The following is a 16514-nucleotide window of genomic DNA, read 5'->3' as shown; positions in this document are numbered from 1 at the left end:
AGGTTGAAACAAATGGCTAAAGGGGAGGAGAAGGGAGGAAGACGGCAAGATAGAAGGATATATGATAGTAATGCAGAAATAATTTATTGTTTGTAAAAAGTAGGAATTTGGTTACAGTATACTTTATCACACTATGCGCCACTGCCATGTGACAAAACTACCTACAGTACACAAAGTGGAACTTATCTCTACCTTGAACTGTGATGATCCCCAGCCAGAAAGACTGATATACTCTTTCCTCCTATCCTTTTCCTTCCTCAAACACCAGTCTCTTTTTTTTCTGCTGATCAGGCTGGAGATAACAGGATCAGCAGCTTCCTTGCACATTAGCAGAAGTGTGCTTGCCTGCTCCTATCCAAAAAACAAATAAACCAACTCAAAATAAACAGTAACACAATGAGCAAAGATTCAACTCCCAGCTGACAATGTAACACATCACCCTTGCTCTAATTCTCTAATGGTTTTGACCATTTACCAGCAAATTTGACCATTTACGGCTTTGACCATAGGAGAATCAGACCCAGCTGACCCTTTCTTTGGCCTCCCGAAAGGGTGGGAACTAGAAGAGTTGTGAAATTTTTATATATTGCCAAGCACTAACTAACTACTAGCCTCCCTTACTAGCCTGAGAGACACTCTCTCCAATTCACCCTGATTTCTGTTATATGTCATACCTTTCCTGTTCCATCCATTACTCTTTAACTCTGATGTAAGACACTAGAGTGCAACTCCCTTGTGTCAGCTACTGACACAAAGAGGGCAACGCTGGTTCAGGATCATGACAGTGTTGACCGAGGTGGTGTTACAGGGACCTCAACAGAATTGAAATACTTCCTTAGTGTAGTCATGCATTTGATCACAAATTCATTAGTTGTGCTGAATCATATTATGAGAAATTCTCTGTGAGCAATTAAAATAATATATTTCATGAGCCCTATGTTGTTATCTGCTGGCACTTTTGATTAAAAGATTGGTGTGTGTGTGTGTGTGTGTGTGTGTTCACACGCTGGTGCATGTGAAAGGGGAGAATGGGCTGTCTCCCAGGATGTGCAGCGAGCGCTTTATTAGAGCGGTAGTACCAGTAAATCAGAGCTCAGCTCTTCCTGGAACTGCTGCAACCTTTCCCACTGAGCACTATTACTGAACAATCATAGGCTAGCCATGATAATTAGCAGAGTATCTATCCTTCCAACCCTCCTGTCGCACCCCCCATCCCCTCTCTCCTGTCTGTCTCTCCATCTTCCTACCCTCCTCTTCTTAGAAATGTCTGGTGGGTGATTCGGTAAGGCCAGGCGCCCACTAGACATCATTTCGCCAGAGGACATCTCACATTACCTGCCATAATCTGTGTCTTGATGTTGGCCAGAGTGAATTTGGGTCCATTCAACTGCCTACACCATAAAACACCAAGAAAATATTAAGCATTATTAGGCCATCCCAGAAAGGTTCACTTGGTCTGCAGAGGAAGTAAACATGCACATACAAAACCCTGTGACAACAGCAAAGGGCAAGATACCAGAATAACTGATGTACTAAATCTAAAGACTCACCTGGGATGCTAAAATCAACTATCCTCTTAACTACTGACTGAGTCTCAGTAAGGAGGACTGACTTCCTGCATTGATACATCATGAGCTTAAACCAACTACACACTACTGTATAGTTCAAAAGGATTGGAATCAATCCTACCTAGTTATGGTCATGAGGATGGGGAGAGGCCATCACGACTTGCATACCTGAGTCTGAGAAACCAGAGCTTCTGCTGAGTGGGATCATTAGTGAAACACCTTAATGCCTTTTCATGTAACCACTAATCCCTTCATTTACATTACAGCCTATTTTCCTCTATTATGTTTCATTGTGATTATTTGCTCTGTTCAGGGTGTACACATTTTCATTCCTCAGCATTCACTAATTCCTTTGCATTGCAGTGAAGTGTAAAATAAGAGCAGCAACTCCATCCAACATGCAGATGTATCATGTTTGTTAATGGACTCCAGCGAACATTATGTTAGTGCAGTTAAAAGTGCAGAACACATAATCAAAACGCCTGTTCTCATAAGTAAGGAACAGACAATAAATGTGACCGTTTGTGTACGGTAGACAGAGAGATAGGTGAAAAGTTTGTACAGCTATGTGTGTGCTCAACGGACTGGGACCGGGACACAGGGGAGGGGTGACAGGACTTTCTTGGTTAAAGATTCCCCATCTGATAGTGACGGCACTTTCTCCCTTTCTTTCCATGGCCAAGCGGCATCTGGAGTGGATTTTGTGCTAGCAGACACCGAGGAACATGATTACATTCGGCTAACTGCGCTCTAAACTGATTATGCATGTGCCAAGCTAATGGACTACATTTGCAAGAGGAAAAATAACATCCAATCAATCTCAATTACCGCCGATTGCACCGGCCCCCGAGACAAGGAAGGTAGCCAGCTAACCCCCCCATGCTCCTCCCCTTTCCCCCAACCCTTGACTGGAAGCTGAGGCCTGTGGCTGGGCCGGGTTAGTCCCCACCCATTCTGTCTGGCCAGAGCAGCCAGGGCCAGAGAGATGTATTAGCTCCACTCATCTCACCTCTACACACGTCCATAGCCAGCCCCAAACACTAATGGCACTAGGGCTATCATATTTGCATAATAGGTATGTTGTCAGCTGAAGAAATAAGAATAGAAGCTGAGTTTATTAACTCTAAGATTAAAAAAAAAAAACATGATCCACAATCTAAGGTTTGAGTTGTCTGCACTGAACCCACATGTGTATTTAGCAGTGACCATTCTAGGAAACGATGGGTGATGATCATGCTATCGTCAGAGCAACTACAATCCCTATGATCTGTCGGAAAAGGATACGGTGAATGTCAGAGTTGCTTCACAGCACAGGGCTGTGTTGGCCGAACACACAGTGCTTCAAGTGAGTTTCTCTCATCTGAGAATATAGTATGCAGGGGAAGACAGCATCACCCCCAACTGTGTGGTGGTCCATGTGGTTAGGATGACTTGCTGAATCTTTCTGTGGTCTTTTGGAACATTCCAATACATGGGGTGGTGGGGGGGATATTTTTAGAAAACCCTAATATGGGCCGCATACCACAGACTCTCAAATTATCCCATCCAGCTTAGCCCTCAGTTTAAACCTTCCTTTTTAATTCCAGTAATTACAGGCTCCAATTTATATGGAGCTGTGCACACAAAGGGCCTGTTTAATGCAAACCAGTTTGATTTGGGTGAAGTGTCCCAAGCATCTCCCACATCTTAAAGTCTGTTTATGCTGACTTGATGATTTATTTTCTTCCCAAAAAGGTTAAAAATGGTGCTATTTGCATCAGATTTCTTTGGGGAGGAATAAATGAATGGTGATTTTCCTTTTTCGTCCTTGCATAATATACCAAGCTGGGTTTACAGGCATGTAGGCCGCTGTGGGTTTCTGCCTGTCAGTATTTCTACCAGGACAGTAAATCCAACAGAGTACGAAGACTGTGACATTGTCAAGTGGGGAGCCAGTGCTGCCAAGAGGCGTCACGACCATGTACTTGTGGTGCACTAATCACATTTGTGAGTCATAAAATAATGAAATATTTCTTGTCAACTTGTTAATATCTTTTAATATCTGTTTTTGAGTAGTGTCTCAGATGAGGAGAGCTTATGTGGACCACAGTGTTCTCGAGTTGAGAGTGCAGGTAATTTCTGGACAAATGCACACACTCTTACTTGGAAGATCAATTGGTTTTAAGAAACATGGAGCCATCTTAAGAGGCTTAAGTCATGAAAAATGATCATGCCTGGATGTGTTGTACATATTTAATCCCCCGCAGCCTGAGCAGCGGTATGACATATGTCTCTTCTCCCCTAAAAACTTGAGCAGAAAAGAGAGAGAGCAGGGAAAAAAAAAATCAGTGTCTCTTTTGCCTTTTGCGTTTGCAGCAAAACGGAAAGCACAAAGATAATGTGACATAAACTGTACTCTGTCCTGCAAGACAAAACAAATCTCTCCTCCAAAGGTGTGAGGAAAAGACAGTATGCCAGAGTCCGTCTATTTTAGTCTAATGACTGCTGTTGGAATGTGGTCCAGTGAGTCCTGCAGCTAAGGCCAGGACAGGATGGCAATGGACTAACCAAACACAAGTGCAGTAGATCTCACTATGCCTTTCTGCTGCCTCACAACAGACTCAACACATTAACAGATAATCTAGCATATTTCCGTCTGTAAATATATTGTATATTATTGTATATATATTGTATGTATATTGTATTATATTTCTGCTGTCCTGGACTTGAGAAGCCAAACTACATATTCTCTCCTCAGCAGCTCCTGTGTCTCACAACCTTCTTATACAACTGCATTAGGAACCCTGCATTGAACTTTCTCATACCAAACAAAACACAGTAAATTGATTTCACCCTTCTATCGCTATTTGAGAACAAGTTTTTGTGGCCAGGTAACATGTCTGCCGTGCCAGTGGTTTAGAGGAACCATTCATAATGCTGGATAATTTTCAAATGGACTGCCTTTTTGAGGGTGTTTAAATTGACCATTTCAGTTTATTTTTTAATGTGATTAAAAACACCAGACTGGCAGCAGTGCATTTTCCACATGCCTTTAAATACCTCCTTGAAAAACAAGTTTATACTATAAAATAATGAAATGCCAACACAGAAGTGTTATGAAATATAATTACTCAAATAGTTGACTTGTTTATCTTTTGGGAATCAAACACTAAACATCTGCTTAAGGAGAAACTGTTCTGTTGGAGTATATGTAGTGTAGGCTTACAGACAGCATGTGTTGTGTGTGTGCTGAATGTGTGCATGTGCACAGCTATGCCAGTTTGGGTTAAGCACAGAGTGGCCAAAGCCGCAGACACACAGGATAGGTACCTAAGTGGAATCAGGCCTGTTAGATTTATGGCCATTTGTTCGGAGAGTGTTCATCCATTGGCTATTATGGAATGATTAGAGGAGAAGGTGAAGCTCCAAGTCCAGCAAAAATCAATACGGCTGTCGAGAACGATTCAGCCTTTCCCGCTCCGAGGAGTATTAGCACCAAACCTCTGTCTCCTCACACTTCTTCATTCGTCTCCAAGTGATTCACCCCTAAGCCTCCAAACTAGCTTCACCTGCCACGGTCTTCTCGTGGCAGCAGTGTGGCCCTGCTTCTATATGGCTACTTGGAAGGCAAGAGTTATACAAAAAAACAGCTATCATTCATGCCTTGAGAGGACAGGTAGTATAGTTGAGTGGGCAGCACAAATGCATTTCTTGTGTCTTCTGCGAGGGTATCAAGTAACATTAAGGACACATATTGCCATTTGTGTGAAAATCTAGTTCTACTGGCCATATTATTAACACTACAATTGATGCAAATATTGATAAACCTTAATTATATAGTGCAGGTGGTCTGTTGTACTGTGTCATGTCAAATATCTCAAAATACAGTGTTTATATATATTCTTTAACAATATAAAAATGCTTATGCGCTGTAGAGACAAAGTTGAATAGTGCGTGTGATAAAGGAGTTTGAAGAAGACTAACCTTGTAGAGTTTGAGGCTAGCCTCATGGCGGGAATTGACAGTGTGCATCCTCAGCTTCTCCAGGCTGTTAGTGTAGTAGTCGCAGGCATTGCACTTCAGGTGCACTGGATTGCCTATGGCCACACATTTCAGGCGCCATTCATTGCCTTTGCCTCCTTCTTTGATGTGGGCCACAAGTTGGTACTTTTGCACATGCTTGTCTGTCTTGCAATGCAGCTGGAAGTTGGCCTTGAGTTGAGTGGTGTAGTGGCACAATTTGCACTGGTGAGAGTCGCCCACCACAGCACGCCATTCCTCCTCCGGTAGGTTGCGTTCAGCTCCCATATGCATGCCAAGCACATCCAGGTTGTCAGTGGTGAAGCGATTGCATACAGCACACTGAAATAGTTTGAGAGAGGGATCGCTGGTTTGTGATAGACTTTCTCCAAGGTTCATCAGTTCTTCGGACACCAACTGCCCACTGCCCAACCGCACATCCATAGGGATCTCCCCACCTACTAGAATGCAGGGGACACAAAGACAAAACAACAAAAAGGAAAATGGTAAACAAAGGTGTTCCACTGGTTTCATACAAACATTATTTGCTAGATGTATGCAAAGCCTACAGTGCAAATGAATGTTCAGTTTTCAAAGACCATTATAATCTCCCTATAATTGACTCTAAGAAATATAGATAATTATTTTATTATGTTGAGCTACCGCGCATAGCGTTTTCCAAAGGAGGGAAAAGTTTGATGCCACTCTCTTTGTGAATAACATCTTAGGTACACTATTAAAGACTAAAAAACGTTTGTTGGTATGATACTGCAGGAAGGATAATGGACATGTATGTGTTTATGTCTTTGCTTTGGGCTGGAAAAGAAGCAAACCTGGATTTTTACATAATGACTAAAACCTCACACTGCCCTGAACTTCAGAGGCCATGAGCTGTACAGATAAAGCAAGTTATTTTATCATTACTGAAGAACTAAGCAGTTCCCAAGCACATATTACTGTAAATCAAATTCAATGCTGTTGTTCACTGAATAATAACCTGAAAAATCCACTTTTCTGCTTGGCATCTTTCGCATCTTTCTCTCTCCTAAATCAATATGGACACCTAACAGATTAAGTCAGCTTAGTCCTAAGTCTAGACACTAGAGAGCTTTGAGAAAACACGCAGCATCCTGTGACAACAACCAAAGAACTAGTGTCTATACAGCCTATGAAGGCTAACGTCAAAAACCGAACGCTAAAAAATGAGGTAAGAACAGCCGCAGTATTTGCCTTTGCTTGCTGATCTTTAATCTTTCACTGCCCAGACAGAGCATGCAGGCTTGACCCCGCCTGGCTTTACACTAAATTAATTCCAGCAGCTCCTTTTTATTTATTGCTGCAGTATGCAGCCTGCTCTTGGACTTTTCTCCATTACCTGAGTTTTTATAGCCAGGAGAGGGAGACCTTTGAGAAGCCCTCCGAAATCACTCACAGGCCCAGGTCCCCAGTCATAGCCCCCTTACACTCCCTCTCATACAAACACACAGATACACAATTTCTATCCGAGTCCTGCGTTTTCCTTTACCTAACATCTTTCATTTCTACTTGACTCTCATGTTACAATACTATGTAAACTCAATGATTTACCACAGATTCAGATCCTGTTCCTCACTAGATTCTAGTGGTAGACGTTTAAACCATAGCTCTGAATGGAAGCTTTGCATCCGTTTTCACACAGGTTATTTTTATATTGAAACCATAATCTTGTGAAGGTATGTGCAGTACTACGACCTATTTTCATTTATATATACATGTATACACTGTATGTGTAATAAAGAATGGTACTTCTCTGTGAATCTTAAAACATTAACGCGTCTCAACGTTAACACATTTACATTTTTGTCTGACTTTTCACTGACACAATGTGCTTTTACCTCCTTTCTCTTTAACACTCTTGCACTCCATCTCATATCTCCTTTTAACTATAGCAGCTGAGTCTTGGGAACAGGGATTACCAGAACACTGAGATCATGTGAGGTTACATTTGTTATCTATTTCTTTGGCAACACCTCAGAAATCAAAAATCTACAGTTAGAGCATGAAAAAACACTTCTGATTTTAACTGAAGTCTCCTTGTGATGGTACATTCTCTCAGCAGATTTACTGAGCCTTGTGTGTCATACAGTAGAGTTAATATCAGTGTATGTGTGTATGATGGCTTTAAAGTGTGACCAAGGATGACACCACTGTAGTTTATGGGCTTCGACTGTGTAATCATTGCCTCTCTTGTAACATGCTTATTACAACTCACCTCACAGGAAAATGAACCAGATGGCAGAAGAGGGAAAAAAGAATTAGTCACAGCAATCAATTTTTGTATGTGTCTTTGAACTGGCGACAGTTTGAGACAAGTCTGTACAAACTGTGGGGTTGTAACTGGCACGCCAAACACTCCGCTATGCTACTGAATTACCCTGTAACCTCTCTTCTTAGACCAAGATAAAATTTATAGCCGCAATTACAAAGTTGGAGAAATGGAGAGTTCCACTGGTGAAGTTCATCAGCAGTTTGGGAATAATGACTTAAAAGGCTGAGGCTTGCTGTCTGTGGGGGAGGTTAGAGAGAAGAGAACATAGAGGCTTGGCTCTCTAACTCAGCCTGAGCATCACAAAGTAGACTTCAAAATTCAGTGAAAATTACGTCAATATAATCTTACTTGGATGCCCTGTTTTTTTGACCAGAGAAAAATAAATTATCTGCATGCTACCAGACACAGGCTTTTTGCACTAGGCATTGAAGACCTACTATCATGAAGAATACTATCAAGTTAATGTATGTGTATCAAAATGAAGAGGTTAGGCTTTTCTGAGAGTAACAGAGGCAGAATTAGTCTCACCAAGTGCAGGGGCCAGGGCAGCCATGTTGGGATCCAGGTGAAAGCTCCCCATCAGGAACTGGGCCTCAGCTCCAGCTGGGTCTATCTTGAGGCCTGGTGGAAGGCTCATGTTCTGGGTCAGGTAATATTGGTAGAGCTCAGCCTCAGACGGTGAAGGCATGGCTCCCAAGCCAAGTCGGCCATGCTGCATCTGAGTCACATTCTGCTGGAGCAGCATCATGTTGTGCATGTGCTTCTCGCTGGTCATGTGGATACGCAGGTTCCGTGCCACATTGGTCTCATAGTCACATACTTCACACCGCCAAGTAGGTTTGCTCTTCGGCTTGGTTGGTGAAGGGGCCCCACAAGGTCCAGCCATATGGGTGGACGACTGTGTAGGATGGTGGTGGGGAGGGTGATGGCTACTGGCCTGGGTCACTGAGGGCACAGCTACCACTCCTCCTGGGGTATGTCCAAACACCTGCTCCTGCGCAGAGCCAATAGATCCTCCATTCTGCAGTGTCTGCATGTTGTTCAGGTGCTTGTCCGACTGCATATGGATGCTTAGGTTGCCCTTTGTTGTGGTTGAATAGTTACACACCTAGAAAATATAGGACACATTCTCTTAAACTGCAATAAATCTACTGACATTAGTTTTCAAATTCAGTTTCATCTTAGCTAGGCCTAAATGGCTATACAAATCAACAATAGAATGTAATACAAATATTAATAGCAACCCTTAAAATAATTAGCCTTAGCCTTAACATTTCTTTGCTACATACCTCACACCGAAAGGGCTTGTATCCACAGGTATAGCTTTCTCCACGAGCCAGACGAGGGTGGCTCTGCCCACTGCTGCAATACACACAGGAGCCTCCAGAGTCTGGGTGCTTCTCTTTCATGTGGGCCTCCAGAGTCTGTTGGTATTTGTAATGCCAGTTGCATTTGGGACACTTGAGTGTCTTGCACGAGTTACGTGAATGCATCATGGTCATGTGACCACCCAAGGAACGTGAGGAACCCAAAACAGTGTCACACTTAGGGCATTCTACCCCACTCCCTCCGGTGCCACCAGCCCCATGGTTCTGTGAACATTCACCCATCCCTGTTATGTCACAGGAGCCCCCTGGAAGGGGGTGGGAGTGGCCATGAGATGAAGGGTGGAGGTGATGATGATGGTGGTGCATGTGGTGATGGTGCAGAAGGGCTCCATTTTCCTCCTCTCCCTCTGCTGGGCAATCATTTGGTTCTGGAGCTGTGGCACTATCTCGATTGGCACTTTCATCTGCAGCAGCATTGGAGGACAGAGGGGAGGAGGAAGTGCCAGCAGTGTCATCCTCACTCCTTCTGACGGCAGCTGCCGTCATTGCCAGGGGAACAGCAGGCCCCTGGCAGTTAAAGCTCAGAGGGAGCTCTGTGGTCCTCCCCCCAACATCTGCAGTTGAACCCGCTTCCTTGACAGATGAGGAAGTGGAAGCAGGAGCTTTGCTGTTGAGTGTGGAACTGACTGCAGAGGTGCAGGCAGGAGGCTGGAGAGCGCTACTAGGCATTAATAAAGTAGATTTGGAAATGCTTTGGTTTGAGACAGCTGGTTCCCCCGCTTCACCCCCACCACTGCTACTGTTACCACCACAGGCCACTGCAATGCTTTCTGCCTCCACCTCATCTTCCTCCTCCCCTAATAACAGTTCCTCTTCTTCTTCCGAGCCCCCCATCTGGCTGGATAGATGTACCTTGCTTTCATGTCCTACAGTGTCCCCATCCTCTCCCTTGCATGCCAACTCTTTCCCAGCAGGCTCCTCTGTTCTCCCTCCCTGTTTGGGCAGGGCACAAGAGTCTTTGGCAGAGCCTGGGGATGAGGTAAGGGTGGATGCTTTGGGAATGCCCAACCCTCCAAGAGAGAGGACTGAGCTTAGTGGGGTTTGTTGTTGCTGCTGTTGTTGGAGGCCAGAGTCTGAGTCTTTGTTTATGAGAGTTTCGCTGCTGCTTCCAGGTTCCAGATGGACACCGCTGAAAGTGCCATAGAAGCTCTGGCCAGAGTTAATGGAGAGCAGGGTAGGTGGCAGAGTGCTCTTATTTTTTGGTTCCAGGAAACTGATGAGGGGCTCTTTGTCCTTCCCAATGCCCTGGATGATGGCAGATGCATGCTTGTCCCCTAGCAGTCGCCGCTCGTCCTCACACAGTGTCATACGGTGATCATGGACGGCATGAGTGGCAAAGGAACGCGCATAGCCAAAGGACAGTTTGCAGAGAAAACACATGAGAATAGGCTTACCCTTGCCATACAGGGCTAGCCCATCAAATTTGGAGAAATCCACGTTGTTGGGAACATCTTTGGATACACTGGACTTCTTGGCAGACCCATCGCTGTTCAGGTAATCCTTGTTGCTTTTGTGCCGCACATCGAAGACACGGAAACTGTGCAGGACAGGGCTGAGGCCTGCCATGGTTGAGGTATTGGGGAAACCTTGGTCTGAATTACCAAACCACTTCCCGAAGGACGAGGCTATGTGGAACGTATTGATGATCTGTGGGTAGACCGAGGATGAAGTCCCAGCAATTTCCCCTGGTTTTCCCCCACTGGTGAGAGAGTTTGTGGTGGGTACCATGCCCCCACCGCTTTGGATCAACTGACTGAGGCTCTCTACAATGTAGGCTGAGCCATCTGGCTGGTAAACTATCTCTCCAGCCAGGTTCTCCACATCACTGCTGTCCTCTTCCTCTTCCTCCTCTCCTTCCTCACTCCCACTCTCTGGTGCTCCTTGCTGGCGTGTGGGCTGATGTCGCAGAAGAGTGGGCATGCCCCCTCCCCCTGATGCCATTGGCACTCCAGGAAAGGGTTGAAGACTTGGAAAACAGCTGTCAATCTCCATTTCATCTAAGTCCTCAGATTCGTCCTCTTCACCACAGCTCACTCCCTCTTGCTCTTCTTCCTCAAGACCTTCTCTTCTAGAAAGCAGCTGCCCTGTGGCAGAGCTATCACGGTGGGCCTGGGGTGATATCTGTTTTGCCTGCTGTTGGGACTGTAGTTCTCTCACCCCGTCACTGGAGATTTGAGGTTGAGAAGGGTAGGGAGTAGAGAGAGACAGGGGGTCCAGAGAAGGGGCCTGGTTGGTGCAAGGGACCTGTGAGCTAGAGTGATCGTTCCAGGGCTGTGGTGGTTGCTGCTGCTGCTGGGAGGAGCCAAGCCCATCGTCTGTCCCAGAAACCACGGGAGACTCACAGCTGTCCATGCTGATGCCTACATGAGGCGTTCATCGCATCCAGGCCTGTAGAGACACACAAATTAGACGAGATTAGTGAGGTTTTGGTTATTTGGGATTTTATGGTTAAACATAAATGCAAATACTATACATAGGCACACACTGCTTATTATGGCCAATGATTTCGGAAAATTTGTTTTCCAAAATATTAATATTGCCATTAAGAAAACATCTGTTAAAATCACCTGAAATAGACGATATGTATAGGAACCGTAAGAGATAAAAATCAAATGTATAGTGCATGGGTGAAAGTAAAAAGTCTAAAATATAATTGGAAAAATGACAACGTCCTCATTACACTAGATTAGGTACTTAAACACAATACCTGAGACAAGCACTAATAATCCGTACATTATTCATCTTCCTGCCATATCAGGAAGGCACCATCTTTTATCTTCACCTTCCAAACAACACCCCTAATCTTATATTCCGCAAATCCTACATCCGTTTTTAATTAACTTGCAGTCAGAAAAAAGGAGAAACAGACTAACTTAATGGATCAAATAGATTCCTTGTGAGATAATTAGACACTGAGAAGCCACCCATCAGCACGCTGTGCATTTACATAACTGGAAGAAAAATGGGAAATTGCATCTAAAAAAATCAATTCTCAACAGTATCACTATTATCACTCCTTCATCAAGTTGTGTACGTATAAGAAGAATATAATGCGTGTGCATAAACTCTAACAAGAGCAATAAAATGCAGAATTTTCTAACAGCCTGAAATTCAAAAGCTGGGTTGGGACTTCACTGCAGCTGTGTTTAGATCTTGCATCCAATAACCTCTACGCTCAGCCTGGTTTCAAACACTCCAGCCATCCTCCGCCTGAAATAATAAATGGGAGTTGAGCTTTCGGGAGCTGGCCATGCCCCGAGCATCTGAGAGGCCCAACACAGGCTGCAATTTAGAGCGCAGAAGAGATAAAATGATAGCGCAAGATACTGCTGAGCTAATAATTTTATTAAAGGGATGCAGCCAACATTGATTAAAGGGGGCAATCGGGCTGAAACCAATAACTCTGGGCTGCCCTTTAACCCACCAGTGCTGAATATTACATGAGCAAAGTTTCCCGGCACCAAGCTCACTGCCATGTCCCGGTTGATTAGCACATTCTCTGCTTGCACTTGATTTATTTACTTATTTACTTAGGGATGCAAATTTCAGCTGTGATCAGAATGGAGTCTGCCCCCACACCCTAACATATTAACCACTGAGGGAGAGAAGAGATTGATAATGTCTGTCTGCATCTTCATGAATGTCTGATGAAGCTCAGCTCCCACACAACATACCTGAGACCTCTTCAGCCTATATGCACGCAAACTACAAAAATAATGGACTCCCATTTTAAAGATGTGCTTTGTTACAGAAGTGCACACAGTGGGAAAAGTAACAAAAATAACTCTATAAATTAATGACTTTCATCAAGTACATTTTTTTAAAAAGCCTGCAAAGATGGTGTAGATACATTTTGTACATACATGGTGTACAGACATTTTCTCTTGATTGTTTTGTTTACACACTACAGAAACTAACTCTAATGACCCTTGTCTTGCTTTGCATGCAAAATGAACAATATTAGACTGGCTGGCTTATTAACAAGATTGCTTTATACAGCCAGACATGATTTAGAGATGGCTGCCATATTGAGTGAGGGGATACTAGCCCTACTGGTCTGTATTTATTATCTGCTCCATTAATAAGAAGCTATGAGCTCAACAGCCATTTCACACAAATGGACTCGGGGCAGTGAGAGCAATGCAAGAAAAAAAATTTGCCACATGTCAAACAGACAGTGATTCTTCAAACTAAAAGCATGTGAATAAACTGCAAAAATCAAATAGAAAAAGGCGCAAATGTGGCTTGTCTGAAAGGACTGCCTCTTAAGAAAAGAGCTGTCATGTGTCCTGTCTGAACATGGAGTGTTTCACACCTTGTTCCTATAATCTGTTCCATCAGCCCCTCCTCCAGATTCCACTGCCTGTCTTGACCAGACCCGGGATCACAGGGCCCGTGTACGACAAGTTAAGATTGTTAGTTAACAATGACCTCTACTCTCATCTTTGCCTTGATAAATCTAAATAGAGCGGTTACAGTCTCCAATCTAGGGGTATGTACCCATACATTCCCATTACTGCTGTAAGATACCTGGAGCAATTAGCAGTAGAGAGGATAACATGATGACTCTTGATCAGTGCTGCAGCTCTGAGCCAGCTTGGTGTCCACTGCTTACAGAAAACAGGATTGCCCTTTAAAATCAAGATGGTGTAATTCAATAACCTGCAGTGGTTACTGATGAGCAATGGGAGTGTCTGGAGTCGGCAAGTCGCAGATGGGCCAACTGATATAACGCTGTTTGTCTCTCGGAGGTCTGCCTGGCTCAGTGACACCTGTTTAAAGCAGGAAAAGCTTTAATCTCTTGGAGGCACTAAACAAGTCCGGGAGACAGACAAAGAGACGCGGTCGAAGAAGAGGGGAAGTAGAGGAGGCCGGTGTCTCTTTGTGATGACTGTGTTAGTAACTACAAATCAAAATGATGGAACAGGCCAGTAAAGGTAACTACTGCTTAGTGGTATTACAGTAAATTACATTTTTGTTTGTTTTTACAACGTATATTCTGTGAAATACTGTCACTTAATGCCGACTACACAAAACAAGTGGTCCTGCATATCTTCCTCTATTGTGCTGTATGAATTCTAACTGTGAGTTCACTGAGGTGACAATAAGTCGACTGCAAGCAGACAAAACAGCCTTAGCTGACAATAAGAGATAATCAGAAAGAAGAAAAGGCTGGATTCCTTAGTTGATCTTAGGGAAAGCATGCACAGACTCCACAATTGAATCAACACGACTCCAGAACTCACACTCCTGCTGCCACCTGCTTTTAAAGGCTTTATGCCAGGGTCTCACTGGCATCTTTCACTCTCCACTCAAAAAAAAAGTCACAACCCACCCCCTGTCACCACCCTAACAAAGCAGATAAGGTTGAATATTGTGAAACGGCCTTGGTTCTAATGAACAATGACAGAGTGGGTCTGGATGTCATTTGATAGGGAGGGAAAATTAGATATGTTTTAAGTTATGGGTCCTTTCATTAGGTGGGGATTTACCGGCCAACTGAGGGAGGAATTAAAGGCTAAGGAAGCATCTGATTATAAGCATGCCTGATCACCTGCCTGAAGGCTGGGCCTTGTCTCCAGAGGACAGTGTTCTCTAAGGTTTCCTGAGGGAATTAGCTCTGACTCAGCCCTAACTGTGAATACAGCTAGGCTATGGGTGTGATGCAGCCTTGACCCTTACTCTTATCTGTATGCAGCAGTCTGCAGACAGCAGTATGGGAACACCTCTTTGAAATAGAAAAACACTGTTTCTTAATACGCCTTGAGGACCCCTAACAATACACCAGATCTGATTTTCAATTGTTCCTCAGTGATGTTGCCTGTCTGTGTCTGGTGTCTGAACCATCACAGAGCCTGGGCAGCCACCGCAGGGTAAGGGGCGCTTATTGGAAAATCAATGGCGTGAACGCTAAGCAAGTTACAGGAAGATGTGGGAAGGAAGGGTTCTTATTGATAAAGCAGGGGAAGGCCTTTGATGTTGCACTAGGGACATGCTCATTGATGGGGGAACCATTGTAGTCCTCAGGCACAGTAAGGCCTAAGTTTATCTCCTAAGTTTGTTCACATTAATCACCAATAAAGGCATGCATGCATTGCACTCCAACATAAGTCCATTATAATGCTTGACACACATTTGTAAATTCTGGTTTAAATACTGGGTTTTTACAGTAGGGTAATTTCTTCCTCTACTGCCTTTTCTGTAGCATAATTAACTAGTAAGGAATAACTACTATAAATGTAAGCATGCAGGTATGGTCCTACTTGTGTCTGGGCACAATTTACTATACAGAATTACAGATAGATAAATGGATAACATGATAAATAATATACTGTTGCAATCCAACGTGTTAAAAGAATGAACAATATATTTCAGTCTCCTATAAATTGCATCTCGGGGTCACTTTGCCCCTGAGTTGTATGCCAAAAAACTCTCAACTACCGCTTTAGACAGTTCACTATTATAATTATATTAGGTACATGGAGGTCCTCAACACTGTAAATCAGGCAATTAACCATGTATAATATTGTTGTTTATTGTGTACTGCAAATATTCTGTCAACTAATGCAGACATAAGGTAGTGCTCCAGTATTGCTCCAACTGCAGGAGGCAAAAAGTCACCTCAGGTCGATGGCACTCAGCCTGTAAACAGGGCTTCCCGTAAAATCAATGATCTTCAGTAGGAGCTATCAGTCCGTGGAACAGAAATAGCCGTGGCTGTGTTGAGACGGAGGCAGGGAGAACAGTGCTGCGTGTTTACTTGTGTGTGTGTGTGTGTGTGTGTGTGTGTGTGTGTGTGTGTGTGTGTGTGTCGAGGGGACAAGTCACTGATATGTCTGAGTGTATTTCTCACAGACAGCAAAACCGAGGCATGCAACTTCTGTCATGTTAGGAAACTACAACTTACAAATGTTATTAATGTTGTTTTGTCTTGACTAGTGTCAGCTAAAATAATCCTGTCAGATTACAATATGAGCAAACTCAAATACCCGGGAGGCAATGTGTTGATTGTTTTAGTTTCAGTGCACTCAATTTTAGTAACCATTTTGCACTAGCAATACTGTCCAGAGAAGGCAAAATTGATTTGTTTGTAGTATCAATTGCCTCCTTTGTTAATAGACTTGAAACAGAACCTTGAAAATGATTTTACCCTTTACTCAACACCGTCAAATTCTGCTAATCCATTGAATGTTGCAGAACAAAAGTAAAGTGAATTTAGACAAAGTAGCATTGCAGAACTATATGCTACTC

At 43.6% G+C, this 16514-nt stretch overlaps 1 protein-coding gene across 5 annotated transcripts in view; it reads right to left on the bottom strand.

Moving 5' to 3' along the window:
* Positions 1 to 16514, bottom strand: part of zfhx3 (zinc finger homeobox 3) — a 130672-nt gene that overhangs the window by 73865 nt on the left and 40293 nt on the right. For 4 of the 5 annotated variants that reach the window (XM_026379010.2, XM_026379015.2, XM_026379012.2 and 1 more), the window contains exons 2-4: positions 9165 to 11651; positions 8404 to 8983; positions 5532 to 6028 (exon numbers count right to left, since the gene is read on the bottom strand). In XM_026379010.2, the coding sequence (XP_026234795.1) occupies positions 5532 to 6028; positions 8404 to 8983; positions 9165 to 11615 (3528 nt within the window). In that variant the 5' untranslated portion in view covers positions 11616 to 11651. The remainder of the gene's footprint in view (positions 1 to 5531; positions 6029 to 8403; positions 8984 to 9164; positions 11652 to 16514) is intronic. The other variant, XM_026379014.2, reaches the window with a different exon arrangement.

Source organism: Anabas testudineus, chromosome 3, assembly GCF_900324465.2.
Source record: "Anabas testudineus chromosome 3, fAnaTes1.2, whole genome shotgun sequence".
NCBI lineage: Eukaryota > Metazoa > Chordata > Actinopteri > Anabantiformes > Anabantidae > Anabas > Anabas testudineus.
This window is presented reverse-complemented; position numbering and strand designations above follow the sequence as displayed.